This window comes from Xenopus laevis, chromosome 3S, assembly GCF_017654675.1.
Source record: "Xenopus laevis strain J_2021 chromosome 3S, Xenopus_laevis_v10.1, whole genome shotgun sequence".
Lineage (NCBI taxonomy): Eukaryota > Metazoa > Chordata > Amphibia > Anura > Pipidae > Xenopus > Xenopus laevis.
In genome coordinates, this window is record NC_054376.1 from 101,603,881 (window position 1) to 101,624,575 (window position 20,695).

At 38.7% G+C, this 20,695-nt stretch overlaps 1 protein-coding gene across 2 annotated transcripts; it reads left to right on the plus strand.

Moving 5' to 3' along the window:
- Positions 1-1,386: 1,386 nt before the first annotated feature.
- kiaa1191.S (KIAA1191 S homeolog) lies at positions 1,387-18,733 on the plus strand. Of its 2 annotated transcripts, XM_018254264.2 has the most exons (9): positions 1,388-1,567; positions 3,217-3,328; positions 3,512-3,587; positions 6,688-6,878; positions 8,752-8,869; positions 11,970-12,094; positions 15,546-15,649; positions 16,338-16,462; positions 17,589-18,733. In XM_018254264.2, the coding sequence occupies exons 3-9, from the start codon at positions 3,560-3,562 to the stop codon at positions 17,798-17,800; spliced, it is 903 nt and encodes a 300-aa protein (XP_018109753.1). In that variant the 5' UTR covers positions 1,388-1,567; positions 3,217-3,328; positions 3,512-3,559; the 3' UTR covers positions 17,801-18,733. The 2 variants fall into 2 exon arrangements, with proteins under 2 accessions (XP_041444629.1, XP_018109753.1); XM_041588695.1 differs by lacking the exon at positions 6,688-6,878 and having other exon boundaries at positions 1,387-1,567.
- The last annotated feature ends 1,962 nt before the right edge of the window (positions 18,734-20,695 follow it).

Genomic DNA, 20,695 nt, shown 5'->3' on the forward strand with positions numbered 1-20,695 from the left:
GCATCATCTCAGAATCTTGTTTATGCACCAGAATGGGGGACCCGATGTCCATCCCCATGCCCTGGTTTCACAATTAAACGGTGAAGAGAACAGGGAAATGTGTGGAGAGCAGTGACATATAGGAAGTGCTGAATGGAAAGTGAAAGTAATTGTCTGCCCCACCTCTATGCCTAAGGCATAGAGGGGCAGATAATATTTGATTGACAGCTGAGATTTTTAATGAGTTTACAACAGCTATGAATTCTTTAATAAAAAATAGAAATTGGATTTCATGTTTAATTTGAAAAGGACTTTTATTATATAGCTTTTTGTGTCTGGGTGACAGGTCCACTTTAAGTGGAGATAAGTGAGTATATTTGCTTAGCCTCAAGTGGTCCTTATAAGAAGCAGGGACAAATGTCACATCTTTATTGTTTATTATTCTATGTTCTGCTCCACTCATTTGTTCCTGTGACTTTACACTCTGCATTGCCACAGTAAGAGTGTTTTTGCATTAACATACTGAATATTTAAAGAGAAATATGACATGGTAAGGCACAGTATAATCAGGATAATACAAAAGAAACATTGTCTTAATTTATGTGGTTTGCTGACAAAACAAACGGTAAATAAATATGGAAATGTAAAATTATGCTTCTGTATTTAGCTCCGCGTCCACTACCTTTCAGAAGGGAACTTTTCATTAAATAAACTTTACATACGGATTGACCATTTAGCAACTTTTTCGTTGGTCCTGATTTCATTTTTAAATTATTTGCTTAGGGGTAAGGGCAATGGACAGTTTTATTTCCCATGCAATGCTCTGAATTCTAATATTCCCTTTGCACTTATGCTGGGAATGTTTTCATCCTCAATCTAATCTGATTCAGCTCTAAATTCATGGATCTCATGGGCTTGAATCTTGGCAAGATCATCATCATCATCATTTATTTATATAGCGCTGTCAAGATACGCAGTGCTTTACCCATTCGTTTGCGCCGTTGGAAAGTTTCCACGTATCTTTCCTTTGCAGCCTTCTCACCTGTTTAGCAGAATGAAGTAAATATTTTTCACCAACCAAGTCCAAATTTATAGAAATAGTAAGTTAAACTGGTTATACTGCATGAAGGGCAAAGGCTAGATGGCCTGCACCGAACTCAGGTTGGGAGTCTAGTCTCTGTGACAATTGGAAATTGTGAGAACTCCCATTTTTTTATGGAAGCCTTGCTATTTTCCGTCTCCCAGGGCTATGGCGCGTTGCTAGGATACACCAAACCTCATGGCCATGGCATTCCTATAATAAGTAACAAGAGAAATGTTTTCCCTACAAGAAAATGGCGGAAAAGGCTTTCGAGCAGCGGCGCGCCTCAAGAACTAAAACCATCCGCACGGGAATGGAAAGCGCATGCGCAGGCCCTGTCCCTACGCACACGCCTCTCATTTCAGGCCGCCATTCTGCTATTGATGATGGGGTTGTTTGTTGTTTTCATTACCGAGCCTAATCGCCACCGTTTTGGGGTTCAACACGGAAGGAGGAAGGGCGAGTACTAGTAAAGGGAGGGGGGACCGAGGACCGAGTGGTCTACAGGTAAGATTCGACATGACTTATTCTACTACCGCCATACTGCTCTCTTCCTCTTTCCTGTATTGTTGAGCACGGGGTGGAATGGCCGGATTAAACCATCAGCAGAGAAGGGGTGCCCTGCCCAACGTTTGTCTTTTTCCCATCAAGGTTCCATCCAGATAACATTTCTTTTATCACAGAAGGTTAAAGAACGCCTTTAGAATAGTAGTTATGGTAACACAATGCGCCCTGAATTGAAATTGATTAGGTCTGTTCTCCACACGTTTCTGGTCCTGTCTTAAACCCGGTACATTTTTTTTGGTCGTCATAACACGACGACACGTATTGTGTCTAGCATAGGGTTGCCACTTTATCTCAATAACGCACTTTTTTATTGTTTCTTTGTTTTTTTTTTAATTTTTCTTTGTTAAAGGGGAACTCCACACAAACATAACTTAAAATAGCTTTTTGAAAAGTAAACTATATACTATAAATAATTTCAAGCAACTTTGCAGTATACATCAACTAGAAAATATGCAGACTTTTCATGATTTTTAATGGTTTGGAACAGTTCTCTAAGCCTAGCCCCCTGCTCTCCTGCTCATCTGTCTGACTACTTTGCTGAGCTGTCTGACTACTGTTTCTTTGTATCAACAGCCATCTGCATCCTCTAAACCCCACAATTCCCTGCACATGTGATTTCAATAAGGAATGGATCATAGTGCAATGCATTGTGGGTTATGTAGTTCCTGCATGCTGTCTGTAAAGGTGGCCATAGACGCAAAGATCCTATCGTATGAATCGAGGATTCGTACGATTTTTGGACCGTGTGTGGAGAGTCCCGACATTTTTCATCCGGCGGAGATTGGTCGATCGGACAGGTTGGATTTTGTCCCGTCGGAGCCCATTGCACTCTCGCTGTAATCCGGTCGTTCGGCCATAGGGCCAAAGATTCAGATTATCCCCAATATTGCCATGCACGTTGGTGGCATATCGGGGAAAGATCGGCTCGTTTGGCGATGTCGCCAAATGAGCGGATCTTTGCGTCTATGGCCACCTTAAGCTGTGGAGAAGTTGTTACAATTTGTAACATTAGTGTTTTAGTCCCTCCTTCCCTGACAGCATTTCAAATGATGCAGAAAGAGATTAAACAGCTGGATTTCAGCAACCGGTAACTGTAATGGGTATATTAGGGGTTTCTGTGTTATGTGGGCCTCTTTATCAAATTTTGGTTTCGAAGCCAGAGTTCCCCTTTAATAAATTTGGCATATGGAATACTTTGCACCCGTGAGGTGATAATCTCTCATACGGTTGGTTGTTACATTTTGGCCCATATTGTATGTATTGTCGGGCCACGATGTCTTGGCTTGCAGAGAAGTTCCTTCAATCCCGCTGACTCAAAATGCAAATTAGTGGAGGGAAACCGGGTCACTTTTTGTCACAAAACAAGGAAGTAAAAATATGGATTAGGATCCGGATTTAGTTCTATATTCGGCCTAATCTTTCGCAAATGATTTGTGGCTTTGGCCGAATCCAAAATAGTGGATTCTGTGCATCCCTAGTAGACATTAACTCGGTTTCTGCTTATATCTACGTTTTATTGGTGAGGATGTTAAGTAAACAAACGTGCTTAATGTCTATTCTTCATGCATCATTTGTTTCCTTGCCTTTAGATATGCTGCATGGACCACTTCTGGAGTATTCTCCACGGTTTCAACGTTATTTGCACAATGTACCACTTTAACCTCTTTCATTCCAATTAATTTTTCGAAACCCAGTGGCTTGGTAAGGCACTTAATAACTCTTCTCTTTATCTGCAGTGTTTGTTTTGCTGTATAAATGTGAACATTGCTGACTCATGACTTGCTTATTGCTCTGGTCAATATTATTGTCCCTCATTCTGTTGTCTGAATATTTGTTTGCATATCCAATTACATTGTGCAATAAATAGTTGCTTGTGTTTGCCAGGTGACCATTTCTGGAATACCATAGAGAAAAAAGAACAAGTCTATTGTAATGGCATCAAGACAGCCTGATGTACCTGGTAATGTTTCAGTATTGTTTTTATTGATGGAACACCTACCTACGTATGTTTTGGGCTCAGATAGTGTTGGTGCACTTAGCTTATCATGTGTAAGAAATAATTTTACAGATGTTAATTAGTTTCTTCTAAAACTGCCACTAAGCTGGCCATAGACGCAAAGATCGGATCGTACAAATCCTTGATTCGTATGATTTTCGGACCGTGTGTGGAGAGTCCCGACATTTTTCATCCCACGGAGATCTGTCGTTAGGACGATCGTCCAGGTTAAAAGACTTCTGACGGCTGCTGATATCTCTGCATGTATTGACGTTCAGACGATTTTCAGTGGGAGGCTGTCACCAGCTTTGTCGGAAATCAACTTTCGTATGATTGCTGTTAGGGGCAGAACATCATCTGATCTCTTCTTTTACTACTTTATTTAATCTGAAGGTTAGTGGCAGGTCGGGAGATGGGGAGGTCTGATCGTTCCAACGATTGGATCTTTGTGTCTATGGCCAGCTTTAGTCTCAGAAGGATTTGCAGTGTGTTGGGGGCAGATTTATCAAGGGTCGAAGTGAATTAGAGGGAATTTTCAAAGTAAAAAAATTCGTAATTCAAAGTAATTTTTTGGATACTACGAATTCGATTTGAAGTAAAAAAGTTAGAATATTCGACCATTCGATAAACAAAGTACTGTCTCTTTAAAAAAAACTTTGAACCCCAAATTCGATGAAAAAAAACTTCGACTTCGATATTCAAAGTCGAAGTATTTAAATTCGATGGTCGAATTTCTAAGTATTTTTAATTGATAAATTTGCCCCTTGGTGTTCTTAAACTTATGCTCAATGTTTTGTTCAGCTGTGGCTGAAGCGAGGCATTTTTTCTATTTAACATTTCAGCATTTTAATCTGTATGATAATAGGCATAATAATTAATATACTGTTGGTTTAAGGCCAAGTACAATGTATACAAAAAGATTGAACGCTTGTGTTACTGAAAAATACATTCAAAATGATTCAATACTATATCTGTGTTGCATTTCTACCATACCACCTTCTTTTTTTTTTTTTTTTAAGCTTTCATTCTCCTTTAAGCTACCACTTTGATCCCTAACCAGTTTTCTATAGGTCACAGGTTGGATACTGTGCTAACCTTAACTAATAAGCCCGCTCTGAATGCATAGTGTCAGCCTGTGGTGCGGCTCTCATAACGTTCTGATATTTACAGTCTTCTGAAAAAGTTTGGGAACCCCTCTTAATTCTTTGGAGTTTTGTTTTTCATTGACTAAACTTTCAAAGTAGCAACTTCCTTTTGCCTTATGGAAACAGTAGTAGTTCAGCAGTGACATAAAGTTTATTGGTTTAACAGAAAATATGCATCATAACAAAATTAGACGGGTGCATAAATTTGGCACCCCAACAGACATATTACATCAATACTTAGCTGAGCCTCCTTTTGCAAATGTAACAGCCTCTAGATGCCTTCTGTAGAGTTTGATGAGTGTCTGAATTCTGTATGGAGGTATTTCTGACCATTCATCCATACAAAATCTCTCCAGTTCAGTTAAATTTAATGGCTGCTGAGCATGGACAACTTGCATCCCATAGATTTTCGATGATATTCAAGTCGGAGGACTGTAACGGCCATTCCAGAATATTGTACTTGTCCCTCTGCATAAATGCCTTTGTAGATTTCCAAGTGTGTTTATGGTCATTGTCTTGTTGGACTATCTAACCCCTGCGTAATTCACCTTTGTGACTGATGCTTGTTGAACATTATCCTGAAGAATTTGTTGATATTGGGTTGAATTCATCCGACCCTCGACTTTAACAAGGGCCCCTGTCCCTGAACTAGTCACACAGCCCCACAGCATGATGATTTGACAGTAGGTAGCAGGTGTTTTTCTTGGAATGCGGTGTTCTTCTTCCGCCATGCAAAGCACATTTTGTTATGACCAGATAACTCCATTTTTGTCTCTTCATCTTGTTTAAATGAACTTTTGCATACAACAAGCGACTCTGTTTGTGGCGTGAGTGCAGAAAGGACTTCTTTCTCATCACCCTGCCATACAGATGTTCTTTGTGCAAATTGCGTTGAATTGTAGAAAGATGTACAGATACACCATCTGCAGCAAGATGTTCTTGCAGGTCTTTGGGGGTGATCTTTGGGTTGTCTGTAACCATTCTCACAATCCTCCATTCTCCTGTAATTTTTCTTGGCCTGCCAGACCTGGGTTTTACAGCAACTGTGTGGCCTTCCATTTCCTGATTCCATTACTTACAGTTTAAACCTCTGAGATAGCTTTTTGTAGCCTTCCCTAAACCATGATACTGAACAATCTTTGTTTTCAGATATTTTGAGAGTTGCTTTGAGGATCCCATGCTCTTCAGAGGAGAGTCAAACTGAAGCACAATTTGCAATTGACCACCTTAAATACCTTTTCTTATGATTGGACACACCTGCCTATGAAGTTCAACGCTTAACAAACTAATCCAACCAAATTGGTATTGCCAGTAATCAGTATTGAGCAGTTTACATGCATTCAAATTAGTTAAATTACAAGGGTACCCACGTTTTTGCACCGACCGGTTTTCACATTTTATTTAATTTCATACAACTGAATACTGCTTCACTAAAAATCTTTTCAGAAAACACCCCAGTACTCCGATGTTCATGGGAAATAAAAGACATACCACTGTCTTTTTGTTGAAAGTGGAGTAAATGCAGGCTGAGAGGGGTTCCCAAACTTTTTCATATGACTGTCTGGCAGAATTGCCAACACATGTACTTGTTAAGCTAGTGTCCTTTCAGCTAATGCTGAGGCCACTCAAATATAAACGTAAACTTTGCAGAATAAATATCTAATTGGTTGTCTAGCATGCACCATTATTTCTAAGTCCCTGTTCTCAAATTTAATTTTTTTTTTTTTTAAATCAAGTGTTCCCTTGTATCCATCCATAGCTTCTACAGATGTAGAAAACTCAGGCATTAGGTCAAAAAGTAAGGTTCCTTGATATAGCGGCGTTTTTATGTAGATACACTCATGGAACTTGTGTTTTAATTGAGTACTAAGGATTTGAGTGCAGTTTCCTGAAGTAAGCTGTCGACTCTTTGTCTTCAGCCATTGAGCACAGTTCTAGTGGGCTGCTGGGAAAGATGTCCCTCCCAATTGGGATGCACCGTCGAGCTTTCAGCTATGACGATGCGCTGGAGGATACAGCGCCGATGACACCACCTCCCTCTGACATGGGCAGTAACAGCGTCTGGCGAAAACCTATAATTCCAGAGCGTAAATACCAGTTACTATCTAAGGTATGCAGTGGAGAACATCTCTTTCGGTACCCTTTCATTTTCAAGTTTTATTTTGTAGTGTATTTTGACTCCCACATAATCAGTTGATCACAGAACTTCAGATTAATAACTAAAAATACAAGCCCCTCCTCTTTTTACAAACATCCAAACATGAAAAAATGAATCTACGCACATTCCCTGGTCGACTGTTTCACAAATGAATTTCATATCTAAGCTAATGTATGTATTTTGCAAAACAGGGGTTTTTAGTTACAAAATTATGCTCAGAAAGTTAAGCCCCCCACTTTTTAAAAAGACATGAAAGGCACCAAATTTAGAAAATGATTTAAAATAAGTTTCAAGCTGGCCAGACTTACTGGGGTCATCGTTCATTTCCATTCTCTTGTGGAGCCTGGAAAGATATTGAGTGATTTTTAAGTGCAGTTTGAAAAAACAAGTAAATCTGGTCCAACATGCACACATAGCTTGCTGGACTTTTGATTTTGAGGGGATTATATGTTCACTAGTTAGTAACATTCCACATGTTAGGCCTGCCATCAGCAATTATTACTTTCATTTTTTTACTGGATTATTAGCCCACTTCTGCCCAGAACATGCCTTGCCTGTCCTTTTGTTTTTCCTGATTCTTGTGCATTTTGGCTGTGCCCATTTTTGGACTAATGCATTTGTACTTCTTTCATGTGCTCTATTTCAACACATAAATGGCATGCAGACGTAGATTATTTTTGTGGCAGCCATGTACTACAGGCAAACATTTTGTTAGCCTTGTGTGTTTTGCAGTGGATGTCACTGTAATGTTTCTATAGGATTATTAACCTGAAGCATAACCTATGTGTTCTAATCCTCGGTATGGCACCTTGAAACATTGTGCTGTGTAGATTTTTCTGTTGTATTTCACAAAGTCTATATGCTCTTAAAGTGGGCCTGTCACCCAGACATAAAAATCTGTATAAAAAAATTTCCTTTTCAAATTAAACATGAAACCCAAATATTGTTGTAAACTCATTTAAAGGAATAGTTCAGTGTGAAAATAAAAACTGTGTAAATAGGCTGTGCAAAATAAAAAATGTTTCTAATATAGTTAGCCAAAAATGTAATGTACAAAGGCTGGATGGAGTGAACAGATGTCTAATAAAACAGCCAGAATCCAACTTCCTGCTTTTCAGCTCTGAGTTAGTCACCGACTTGAAGGGGGGCCACATGGTACATTTCTGTTCAGTGAGTTTGCAATTGATCCTCAGCATTCAGCTCAGATTCAAAAGCAACAGATATGACCTATGTGGCCCCCCTCAAGTCTCTGATTGGTTACTGCCTGGTAACCAGGGTAACCAGTCAGTGTAAACAAAGAGAGCTGAAAAGCAGGAAGTAGTGTTCTGACTGACATGTTATACATCAAATCACTCCAGCCTGTATACATTACATTTTTGGCTTACTAACTATATTAGAAACATTTTTTATTTTGCACAGCCTATCTATTTACCCAGTTTTTTTTTTTTACACTGAACAATTCCTTTAAAAACCATAGCTGTCAGTCAAATGTTACTTTCACTTTCCATACAGCACCATTTAATTGTGTAGCCAGTGCGTCGGATGGCTCCTGCCTGCTTGCTATAATTATGAATTCCCAGACTGAAGGACACAAGTTTCAAATAGTTTATATAGTGTAATTAAAGTTCATTTTGCTTGATTAACATGATAAAATAGGATTTGGAATTATTTTAATGGGTGGCAGGTCCCCTTTAAAAGTATAATTAACATATATGTATTAACGACCCTTTGCATTTACTGAACCTGTGAAAGGAAATAACTTTGTTCTCTTTCTTTCCCCCTGTCCCAATACTTGTCTACCTCTTTTTCTACCCCCTTTGAGCAGATTGAGGATGGGGAAAGTAACATTCCTCTGCCTTCTTTGCCCCCCTCCTCTTCCACTGAGAAAGTACCTGTGGTGAAAGCTAAAGCCACTTCTATCATCATGAACTCTCTTATGACAAGTAAGGATACCACTTTCGCTGATAACCTATTTATTTCTCCTGGAAGGTAGATTTACTGAGTAACAACTCTCAGAGCATTGCGAAATGCTCTGTGTATTGTCTCAAGAAATGAAGTGCCGAAGGCTAGCTGTCCCCGCTTGTTTAGGATCATTGCATATGTTTCCTTTGGTACATATTCTAATTATGAGGCAGTTCTCTTAAAGGGATACTGTCATGGGAAAATTTTTTTTTTTTTTCAAAATGAATCAATTAATAGTGCTGCTCCAGCAGAATTCTGCACTGCAATCCATTTCTCAAAAGAGCAAACAGATTTTTTTTATATTCAATTTTGAAATCTGACATGGGGCTAGACATATTGTCTATGTCCCAGCTGCCACAAGTCGTGACTTGTGCTCTGATAAACTTCAATCACTCTTTACTGCTGTACTGCAAGTTGGAGTGATATCATCTCCCCCCCCCCACCCCAGCAGCCAAACAAAAGAAAAATGGGAAGGTAACCAGATAAAATAAGATAACCTGGCAGATCTAAGAACAACACTCAATAGTAAAAACCCATGTCCCACTGAGACTCCTTCAATTACATTGAGAAGGAAAAACAGCAGCCTACCAGAAAGCATTTCTCTCCTAAAGTGCAGGGACAAGTCACATGACCAGGGGCAGCTGGGAAATTGACAAAATGTCTAGCCCCATGTCAGATTTCAAAATTGAATATAAAAAAATCTGTTTGCTCTTTTGAGAAATGGATTTCAGTGCAGAATTCTGCTGGAGCAGCACTATTAACTGATGCATTTTGAAAAAAACATGTTTTCCCACGACAGTATCCCTTTAATGAGACAGGCTATTGCATTTGGAAAATAGAAAGTCTTGGCCTGTTCATCTGATTGTTGCTGCTGACATAATGAATCTTTAAATCATTTGCTGTCATAGACCATTCCTCCTAGTTGCCGGCATGCTACCAGCTGATGTTTAATTGCCGTTGGCTAGTTAGTTTGTGCAACACTTAATATGCAATCAAACTTCTTCAAATGAAATTACATCTGCAAATGGTGAAATTGTATAGTGTCACTCCAAGGCTTATTCTTTACATTGTGGGTTACGCAACGGATGATTAAAAGCCCAACAAAATACCACAAATTTATTTTCCTTTTAAAAGACAAATATTCTTGCTTTGCGTATATTGCATATGTATAGAATTGGGAGTAAATTGCCATATTTTTGCCATGACAGAGGCATCCTCAGAAATGGTTTTAACCCTAGATCAAGGCATGCCTTTTAACATAAATGACCAATCTCAAGCTCTGTTTTCTCTATGTAGTTTGCTTACCATGTAACCATGTTAGCATGCAGGATTTTTAGGTAATTTATTGCAGCATTTTTACTGTTGAAGGTTAAATAAACTGTAGTATATGATGATATTGGAACTATGTAGGTAAATGCCTTAGTATTTGCGAATTGTGCATTTTTTTGCTTGTTCCAATCACATGTTTATTTATAAACGGTCTACTCAAAATCATTGGCATACAAAACTAATATGCATTTAATATTGAACTGAATGCACTTTCATTATGGTGCTTTTTTTGCAACTTAAATCATTTTCTTGGGCGTTTCCCCATATTGCTTGTAAAAGTATATTTGTTTTTCCTGGGACAAAACAAATTGTCTAGTTGGGGTCCAGATGTGTGTTGCGCTCGCATATAATAATACCCTATAACACAGCAACGTTTTGTTGTTGTTGAAGCGTAAAGTAACTCTAGGTTAGCTGTGTAATTATTTACTAGATGGAAGTTTTAATTTGGACCTGCTGGTAAATGTCTATGTAATAAAACAAAATATAAAAATATATATATTCATACATTCCATTTTTTCCCCTTTTGCGGGATAATATATCCTGCTAGTGTGGAGAAAAATTTTATATTCTTAAGGCCAATTGGCTGGATTTCAATAGCAATAGTGGAGTCTAAGTACCGGTATTTGCAAACCACATTGTGTGCAATGGTTAGTTCCTGACAAAAAGGTTTCTATGGTTTTTCCAAAGTAGCCGTAATAATGTTACGTGTTTTTCTGGGAAGCTTGATCTTTTCAATATCCAAGTAGTGTTTCACTGTGTCTTGCTTTGTCGGGCTGTTACTTCAGGAGAAAGCTGTAATGTTTTTTCTGCTTTTGTCTCTTCATATTGTCGAAAGTGGAACACTATCCAGTATACATTTGACCTGTATGTTTACATTACATTCTATAGTATGTGTATTGGTTTTGAAATTATGCACAAACAAATTTCTATTTTGCCAATCAAAGCTAAACTAAATTGTGTGCTTTTAAAGAAGGAAAGGCTAAACGTAAGTAAGCTTTATCAGAAAGCTCTATATAAATACACCAGTATACCCTCAAAGTAATGCTGCTCTGAGTCCTCTGTCAAAAGAAACACCGCATTCTATCCTTCTATTGTGTACACATGGGCTTCTGTATCAGACTTCCTGTTTTCAACATAAACCTCCAGGGCTAGGGCTTGAGCATGCTCAGTTTACTCCTTTTCCCCCTTCCCTACTGTAATCTGACCCCAGAGCTATGAGTGTACAGGGAGAGACTCGGGCAGCAAGTGATGTCACACCAAGCTAATATGGCAGCTGCTGTCCTAAACAAACACAGACAATGTCTAGAGCTGTTTACTCAGGTATGGTAAAGCATTCTGCAGAATATAGTTTTATAGCTTGCACTGTTGTGGCTAATCTATAGGCAATAAACTGTTTTCGTAGCTTTTGCTTTTCCAAATGTCATGGAAATACCAGAATGCTTGTGAATTGCTTATAAAGCAATAAATGTCATGAATTTCTATTTTTTTTTTTTAGAAATAACAGTAAGCTTTATCAACATTCCACCAGTACCTCAAATGTAAGAAGCATAATGCACCAGTTTTTCCCCCAGTCTCAATCCCCAAGAATGAATTCCAGCTTATTTTCAATGTTTGAACATTTTAATTGCACATTGGGATTGTGTTTAGTGTTTGTGAGTTGTTTTGTGTTACTGTAACTGTAGTTGGTATAGTACAAATCTCTGGCTTCCATGCCTGCTTGAAAGTTGTGTGTGCGAATGTCTCCTTTTCCAGAGCATACACAGGAGAGCATTCAACGCTTCGAACTGCAGGCTGGCCTCAGGGATGCTGGGTATATGCCACACAAGGGCCTCACTGCTGAAGAGACCAAATACCACCGCGTGGCGGAAGCCCTGCATGTAAGATTCTCTCCTGGTTTCCCCTGTCATCCTCAGCCTGAATCTTCTTACAAGCTTAGCAGTGAGTTAGGTGCATGCGCATATAGTGCTCAAGTGATACTTTTGTTTGTTTTTTTTTGTTTTAAAGCTGCTGCTCTCTCACCCACACTAAATACTAACATCCCTGCTGCTCCTATTGGAAATCTTCATTTTCTAACTTATAGAATGCGTTAATATATCTTTTCCTTTAAATTAATATTTGAACGTTTATAAAGAGCAACGACACAAGATGACTGTTGTGACACGAAATTTGTCTCTTCTAGAATAAGCCAGAAAATACCCTGCCATAGACAATACGGAGACTTGTCTCTGTTAAACCACTCAAATCATATAATCACTCGGATTGCCTTTGTATGCTTTTTTTTTTTTTGAGCTATACACAATTTTGAGTGTTTTAGCAGATGTAAGTTTAAAGGACAACTAACGCTTAACTAAAGAAGTAGCTATAAATGTTGTGTATTGTGTTTTGGGCTTTTGTTCCAGCCCAAGGCAACCACAGTCATTTAGAAGTAATGATCTGTGTCTCCAAATCTGCCCCAGTAGCTCCCCATCTTCTTTTCTGCTGCTTCACTGCACATGCTCTGTGCTGCTGTCACTTAATGGGCTTATAGACCCACTCACAATATACAGTACATATATAGGGTTGCCACCTTTTTTTAAAAAAAAATTTACCGGCTGCTGGGGTTCGGGGACCCAAAGGGGTGGGCCATGATGTCAAAAGGGGCGGGGCCTCACCATGGACATGTAAAGAAAAGGTAAGTTCCAGGGGATTGGGGGCAGGCCGAGGGCTCCTTTTAATTGTATTACAAATTTACAGGGAGCTACATTGCCGGTAAATTTGTAATACCGGCCCTGGCCTTGGCAGGTATTTTACCGGCTAGGCCGGTAAAATACCGGCTGAATGGCAACCCTATACATATAGAATATAAATGTCACAGTATAAGGCTGATTAGTAATTAATACAGATAATTACTACATGGCAGCACAGAAATCAGTACAACTAGCATCAGAATGTAATCATCAGCCCTGTAGCATCAGCTTATATTACAGGCCAACCTCATTTTCTGCTGGATAATTTGCGACAACCCTAAGCTTAGCTTCTCAACAGCTGCTCAGAGCCCACTGAGCATGTGAGTGTCACAGACACTTTCCAAGATGGTGACCCCCTGTGACAAGTTTGAAGTCCTGGATCATTGCTGCTATTGACAAGCTGAAATGACTGGAACATGATTGTATCCCTTTAAATAGCACTATTCCTCTATGGTCATTTGTATACGTTTCCCTAGTGTTGTCTTGGTAGGCAGGAAAAATCATGATGTGTTTTAGCCACATTTGCTGAGTCTGCAGGGGTTTCTGAAAGTGCGGCACTTCTGAATTGAAAAGTCATACTAAACTCTGTACCAGTATTTTTATTTATTTTTTGTCCTTGGCCTGCTTGTGGGCTCTGTAGGTTTATTTGTATGGCATCTGTACACTTGTTGGACAGCTAAACCATTTTATATGGTAGAGTGAATTATTTGTAATGTAAACAATGTAATTTAGTAATATAAGCTTCTGCATAAAGATCATGTCAGAATCCCTTTATTTATATTTTTCAGCTTTTAATGAAGGTACTTTCCTCCTCTAGCACCAAATTGCATTAAATGTTAATGTCGCTTTTTAACATTAATAAGCTAGGAAGAGATGTATAAGATGGCCCAACACTGACAGGGAACATAGGCAAATGAAATATTAAAAAAGGAAATGAAAGGGCTATTCTTCGACTGGTAAATTTTTTTTATTTCAGATGCTGTAATATTTATTAATAATCTTCCATGTAGCTATTTAGTTCCACTAGGGCTGCATGGGACACACATACTGTAGGTCAAATGTCATTCATATCTCAAATTTAATTTTTTTCCCTTGTAGGCAACTTACCACAATGATGACTGAGAAAAACAAGATCTCCTGATCTCCATGTGTGACTTAAAGGAGAACTAACCCCCCCCCACCAAAAGCCCCCCCCTAAACTTTCTGTCATTGGCCCCCCTCCCCTCTGGCTCCCCCTGATGTGCATTAGTTTAAAAAAAATCTGACCCTTAAATGCAGAGAAGCGCGCGGAGCTCCAGGTCACCATCATCCGGAGCCCCAAGTCACCATATTATTGTCTTTGGGTCTCAATGCCAACTTGCGCATGTGCAGTTCAAGCCGATTCCTAAATTGGCACAACCTAGCATGCTCCCGCAGGCTTCGAGTCACCCAATAGATACATTTAAGGTTCAATTTTTTTTTTAAAGGTTTATATATATATATATATTTTTTTAAAATAATGCACATCCCGGGGAGGGGGCAATGCCAGAAAGCTTAGGGTGGGTTTTGGGTGGGGGGGGGGTTGTTTTAGTTCTCCTTTAAGGCTTAAAGTGGCTCTAAAAGCAATATATTTATATTAGCCTTCTCTGGCATTTGTACATATTGTACAATATATATCAATTAAAAATTCTTATTGTTTTTAGTATGAATTGTTTATAGTTCACAATGCCCTTTACTTAATCTGAGTGCATCCTCCGCAAACCTAGACACCGGCTGACTGTGTTTCCCTTGCTTGTTGCAGCTCCTAAAAATTCCCCTGATAATGTTAATGCAGGCATGTACGGTAGGTTTACTATGCATATTGTGTGGACATTCCTGCATTAACAGTATCTGCTGGATTATCAGACGCTGGGACAAGCAGGAGAAACATGACCAGTGACCATCTATCTTTACTGACCAGGCGTAAAGGAACGTTTAAGCTTTGTGAACTACAAACACTTTAGTTTTATAGATACTGCAAAATATGTGCTTATGCCATACAGAAGGCAAATGTAAATTAAAATATAATCAGCTTTAGAACTCATCTCTGCATGGGCTTAAATTAGTGATGTGTGGGCTAACCCGATACCCGTGGGACCCCTGGGTTCTGGCCAACCTTTCGGTTTGCGACTTTACACAGCTGGCTTTGTAGGCACGTGCCTGCCCCGCCCCTTTTGTGATGTCATCGGTGGGGCTGGCAGAGGTCTATAAACGGAGGGCAGAAGTCAGGTGCTGGTCGAGTCTCTCTCGACCCACGCATCACTATCTTAAATTTTCCTGTCCCATTTACTTTGCTCTCTCTTGGCAATTAGAAAACTGATATTTTGCTTAGAAAAGTGGCGGGGGATTTCTTTGCTCTTGATATTTTGTTTCCTTTTGTATTACCAAATATTGCACTTTTTTTTTTTTGCATTGCCCAGGCCCCATCACCATGTTATTGAGCCTTAACAAAACTGCAGTCATGTCTTGCTTGTTTTTTTTTTTTTTGCTCACCCGCAAGTGCAATATCTGTCGCAACTTCTCTCATGGAAACTGAATGTGTATGAAGTTCCGTCCAACCATTTCTAAATGTTTTTCTTGCTAGAAACTTAATATGCACACTGGTGAATCCACTGAAGAGAAGCAAAGTTCATCTACCCAGTCAACTCCTTGCAGCACTCCCAGCTCTTCTCCTAAGCAAATGCGCAGGTAATTATTCAGCTATTCCTTTGGGACACAGTTTTCATGTCTAGATTAGGGGGCCGATTCACTAACTTCGAGTGAAGGATTCGAAGGTAAAAAACTTCGAATTTGAAGTTTTTTTTTGGGCTACTTCGACCATCGAATGGGCTACTTCGACCTACGACTTCGAATCGAAGGATTCGAAGTAAAAATCGTTCGACCATTCGATAGTCGAAGTACTGTCTCTTTAAAAAAAACTTCGACCCCCTAGTTCACCATCTAAAAGCTGCTGAAGTCAATGTTAGCCTATGGGGAAGGTCCCCATAGGCTTGGCTAACTTTTTTTGATCGAAGGATCGTTCGATTCGTAGGATTTTATCGTTCGATCGAAGGAATTATCGTTCGATCGAACTATCTGCGCTAAATCCTTCGACTTCGATATTCGAAGTCGAAGGATTTTAATTCCTAGTCGAATATCGAGGGTTAATTAACCCTCCATATTCGACCCTTAGTGAATCGGCCCCTTAATGTTGGAGGACTGTTCACTTGATAATGGTTATTTACTTTTCAAGCTACAACATTCAGATTTTCACTTTCTACATATTCCGATGCAATTTCAAAATTTGTGTTCACTATAAGGCGGACATATTGCATTTTTTTTATACTGCTATTATCTAGTGGTGCTGGAGCTTTCTTGACCTTGTTCTCTTGTGCAGATCATGGTTCAGCCAGGGATCCACCAGCTCTCTCCAAGTTGGGGATTTAAGCAACTCTGATACAGGAGTGGATAAATGGAGTGTGTTTGGCCCTCGTGCTGTACAGAAATCCACCACAGATCCAGGTAAACTTTATTCCTGATGCCAGGACGTTTGAAAACAGGAACACTAAAATGACTGTATAAATATTAAGGCTATTCTGTGGACCGCAGGAAATTTCAGATATAACATTGTTCTAACTTGCAGAACCTGCGAATAAATGTCTTCACTAAGAACAAGTGTTCCTTCATGCTGACCAGATTCTAGATTTTTATGCAAACATGAAGACTTCCTGCTGCTCTAAAATGAACACTGTAACCTCGCGTTGATACTTACCTGTCATGATGATTGGCTCCCCATTCTAGCCAGTAGCATTGGGGCTACATCTGTGCTGTCAAACAATGGGGAACCTTGTTTCCATAGCCGTGACTGCAGTTTCATCAGTTCCACTACTTTTATGAAGCTCTGCCACTAGTGATTACTATAGTTAACCTGTGTTAGAATTAGAATTTGTTTTATCTGTTTGTTCTGTCCAACCAGTTATTAGAATCCATCTCTCTGAACATCTGTATTGAGCGCTTGAACTAACGTTAACGTTTGAGCAGCAACATGCCTTTAGCCATGACCGCTGCAGCTCTGATTTTAGTATTCATTGTAGCACAACCTGGTGTCTACTTGGCACTAATATTCTGAAAAATAACAACTTGTACCCCACCCCGCCTGTGTTAGCCAGCAAAGCCCCTTCAGCCATGGTTTGGGAATTGATTAAAGACCCCATTAGCCTGGAACACAGATGTGCTTTTTTTGTCTACTATTAAAGCTGCAGCAGCCATGGTTGAAGGCATGTGGCTGGCTGAAACAGTAAGTAAAGAGGAGAGGAAAGGTGATGTGGAATGTCCGTATCACTTTTTAACACTCTATTATATTGAGACTTTATTTGTCTCCATATAGTCTCGGATGGCAATTTCCTATCTAGGATTAGCCAATGGCACATTCTACTAAAACATTTTTAGAAATATGTTTTATATATGAGCTGTTTTATGCAAGATATTTTTGTAGAGACCTACATTGTTCAGGGGTATAGTTTTGAATTAATGAATACTCCAGGCATAGATAAAAGATAGATGCTGTGCCAGCAGACCTGCCCCTTGAACAAAACGCTATCCTGCTGAAAAATTGTGTATGTTGATCACTGTGTTTGTTCCAATACAGGAGGTTTCACTATCCAGCCGTATAAAGGTGCTCAGAAGCCAACACCTATGGAGCTGATGCGAGCACAGGCTACGAGGATATCTGATGATCCTTCTGCTTTGAAACCCCCCAATATGGAAATGCCTTCATTGGTTTCAGGAACTAAGAACATTCCCCGTGGCCACAATCTAAAACCACGTGACATGAACATACTTACTCCAACAGGATTCTAACTACCCAGCTGTCCTGTTCCATAGCTCTGCAGCTTTTCTTTAGGAGGAGACTAGCAATGATTCTCCTCTTTGCAAATTAGTGAGATACATTTGGCATTACCTTGTCATACCTTCTGGACTTGAGCTTTCCATCGTGATGAGGATGTTCTTTGTAAGCCTTTAGCACTCTATATGTATGTGTAAACAAAAAGCCTCTAAAATGTCCTTTCTGCTAGAGCATTCGACTGCCAGGTAAACCACTGAATAACTACAACTGTGCACTAGCGGGTAGTTGGTCGATAATATCACATTTTCTTTTAGGTATTTTCACCTGAAACAACCACTTTTCAGTTAGATCAGAAATACATACTGCACCTTCCATCAGGGTAGATATCAACAAACCTATTCTGTTCAAGTGACCTCATCTTTATAATTTAATTTGAGCCACCATCCCAATATGCCACACATTTATATATATATATATATATATATATATATATATTTTTTTTTAATGTAGGTATGTAATTATAGTGGACTTATTTCTGGCTGGCTGCTTCCTGTCTACTTTCTTAAAGCCTATCACTAAAACATTTAGTTTATCTAGTCTACATCTCACTCCAAACTGCAATAACAGAATCCTGGGGCTCTGAACAATTAAGCATGATAGAGATGTCTGGTGGCTCTTGTCCATAGACCTAATCATTAAATTGTTAAAACAAATGTACTTAAAACAAGTAACCCTACATCTGACTCAGGAAAAAGGTGTTTCATTTCTACCCCCTTAAAGTACTGTTTGAATACAAATGGACGTTGTAGGTTTATTCCAGTTTTGAAAACTTGCACTCTGTTCTCTAAGAACTAATTTATTTTGTGTTACTTTGTGCTTGTGGTTTTTTTTTTTTAATTGTGCCTAATTTTATGCTTCACAATAAAAAGATAACCATTTTTGTCTAAGTTATGAGCAATACCCAACATTTGTATTTAGGGCTGCCACACAACCAGTATATGACCAGCCTAGCTGGGGCTGGTATTACAAATATAATGGCAATAAACTTGCTAGTGTCCTATGACTGAAGATTTTCATTCATCCAGGTCATGGTATATCTAGTATAGGTAAATTTAAAAACAACTGGACTTGCTGAGTAATCAATGAAGACGTTTCACTACTCATCCGAGCAGCTTCTTCAGTTCAACTGACTGGTGTGGGAAGTTCTCGGCATATAAACTCTTCCACTAATCCAATCACAATGGCACATTGTAACTCTTCAAAGAGGTGACAGCGGAAGAAATTAACAGAGGTGTAGATTCTGTGTAGTTACTGTCCTACCTTCACATCTAAACTGCTACACCAGCCAAATGCCCATTTAAGCCCCACCACTGCATGCCAACGTCACTCTGAAATTCCAAAGACAAAGTTTGGCCTCCAGCCCAAAGCAACATCCCGAATCCACCCAACCCGTGGGTTTCTGCCAGCTAACACAACACTACTTTTAAAATGCACCTAGGCAAATGATTTTGTGCCCTTCCGTATATTACTCCTACATCCACAAATCCCCTAACCTTGTGTCTTTTCTGCTTGTATGAATGATGCAACATACTGCTGATTTGTTCAACAAACAACTGACAAAACCATGTGTGAAACTATTTCTGTCAAATAAGAGTAAAAAAAAAAATCGACTAATTTGCTAAATTGACTATTTGCTTACATTTATAAAGTGCTTTACAGTAGCTTCAGAATCAAGGTAAACCATAGTAACTGTTGACATAGTTCATCTCCTTGCATCCCTTAAAAAAAATGGCCTGCATTATAAATCTGTAAAAGGTACTTATTTCTTAATAAATACATAAAATATATTATATATATATATATATATATATATATATATATATATATATATATATATATATATATATATATATATATATATATATATATATCAACAAAATGGAGTGGAGATTAACCCTGGTCTGTGACCTAGTCCGAAGGACAAATTATATATATATATATATATATCAAAAAAGTCCAGACAACTTGCTTGTGCATCAAAAAAAGGTTTTTATCAAGCAAGTAATAAGTACAACGTTTCGAAGCTCCCGCTTCTTTATCAAGCAAGCTTGATAAAGAAGCGGGAGCTTCGAAACGTTGTACTTAATACTTGCTTGATAAAAACCTTTTTTTGATGCACAAGCAAGTTGTCTGGACTTTTTTGATATATATATATGTATATATGTATATATGTATGTATATATGTATATATGTATATATATATATGTATATATATATATATGTATATATATATATGTATATATGTATATATATATATATATTCCAAAAAAAACGTACTCACAGGACTTCAAAAGAAAGCTGCAAAGGCTGTGATTTATTGATCCGACGTTTCAAATAAATCACAGCCTTTGCGGCTTTCTTTTGAACTCCTGTGAGTGCGGTTTTTTTGTTACAGTATATATAATATATATAGAAAAAAGACACATGTCCATCGAGTTCAGCCTTTTTTTTTTTTATTAACTACCTATCTGCCAGTTGATCCAGAGGAAGGCAAAAAAAACCCATCTGAAGCCTCTCCAATTTGCCTTAGAGGGGGAAAAATTCCTTCCTGACTCCAAAATGGCAATCGGACTAGTTCCTGGATCAACTTGTATTATGAGCTATCTCCCATAACCCTGTATTCCCTCACTTGCTAAAAAGCCATCCAACCCCTTCTTAAAGCTATCTAATGTATCAGCCTGTACAACTGATTCAGGGAGAGAATTCCACATCTTCACAGCTCTCACTGTAAAAAAACCCCTTCCGAATATTTAGGCGGAACCTCTTTTCTTCTAATCGGAATGGGTGACCTCGTGTCAGCTGGAAAGACCTACTGGTAAATAAAGCATTAGAGAGATTATTATATGATC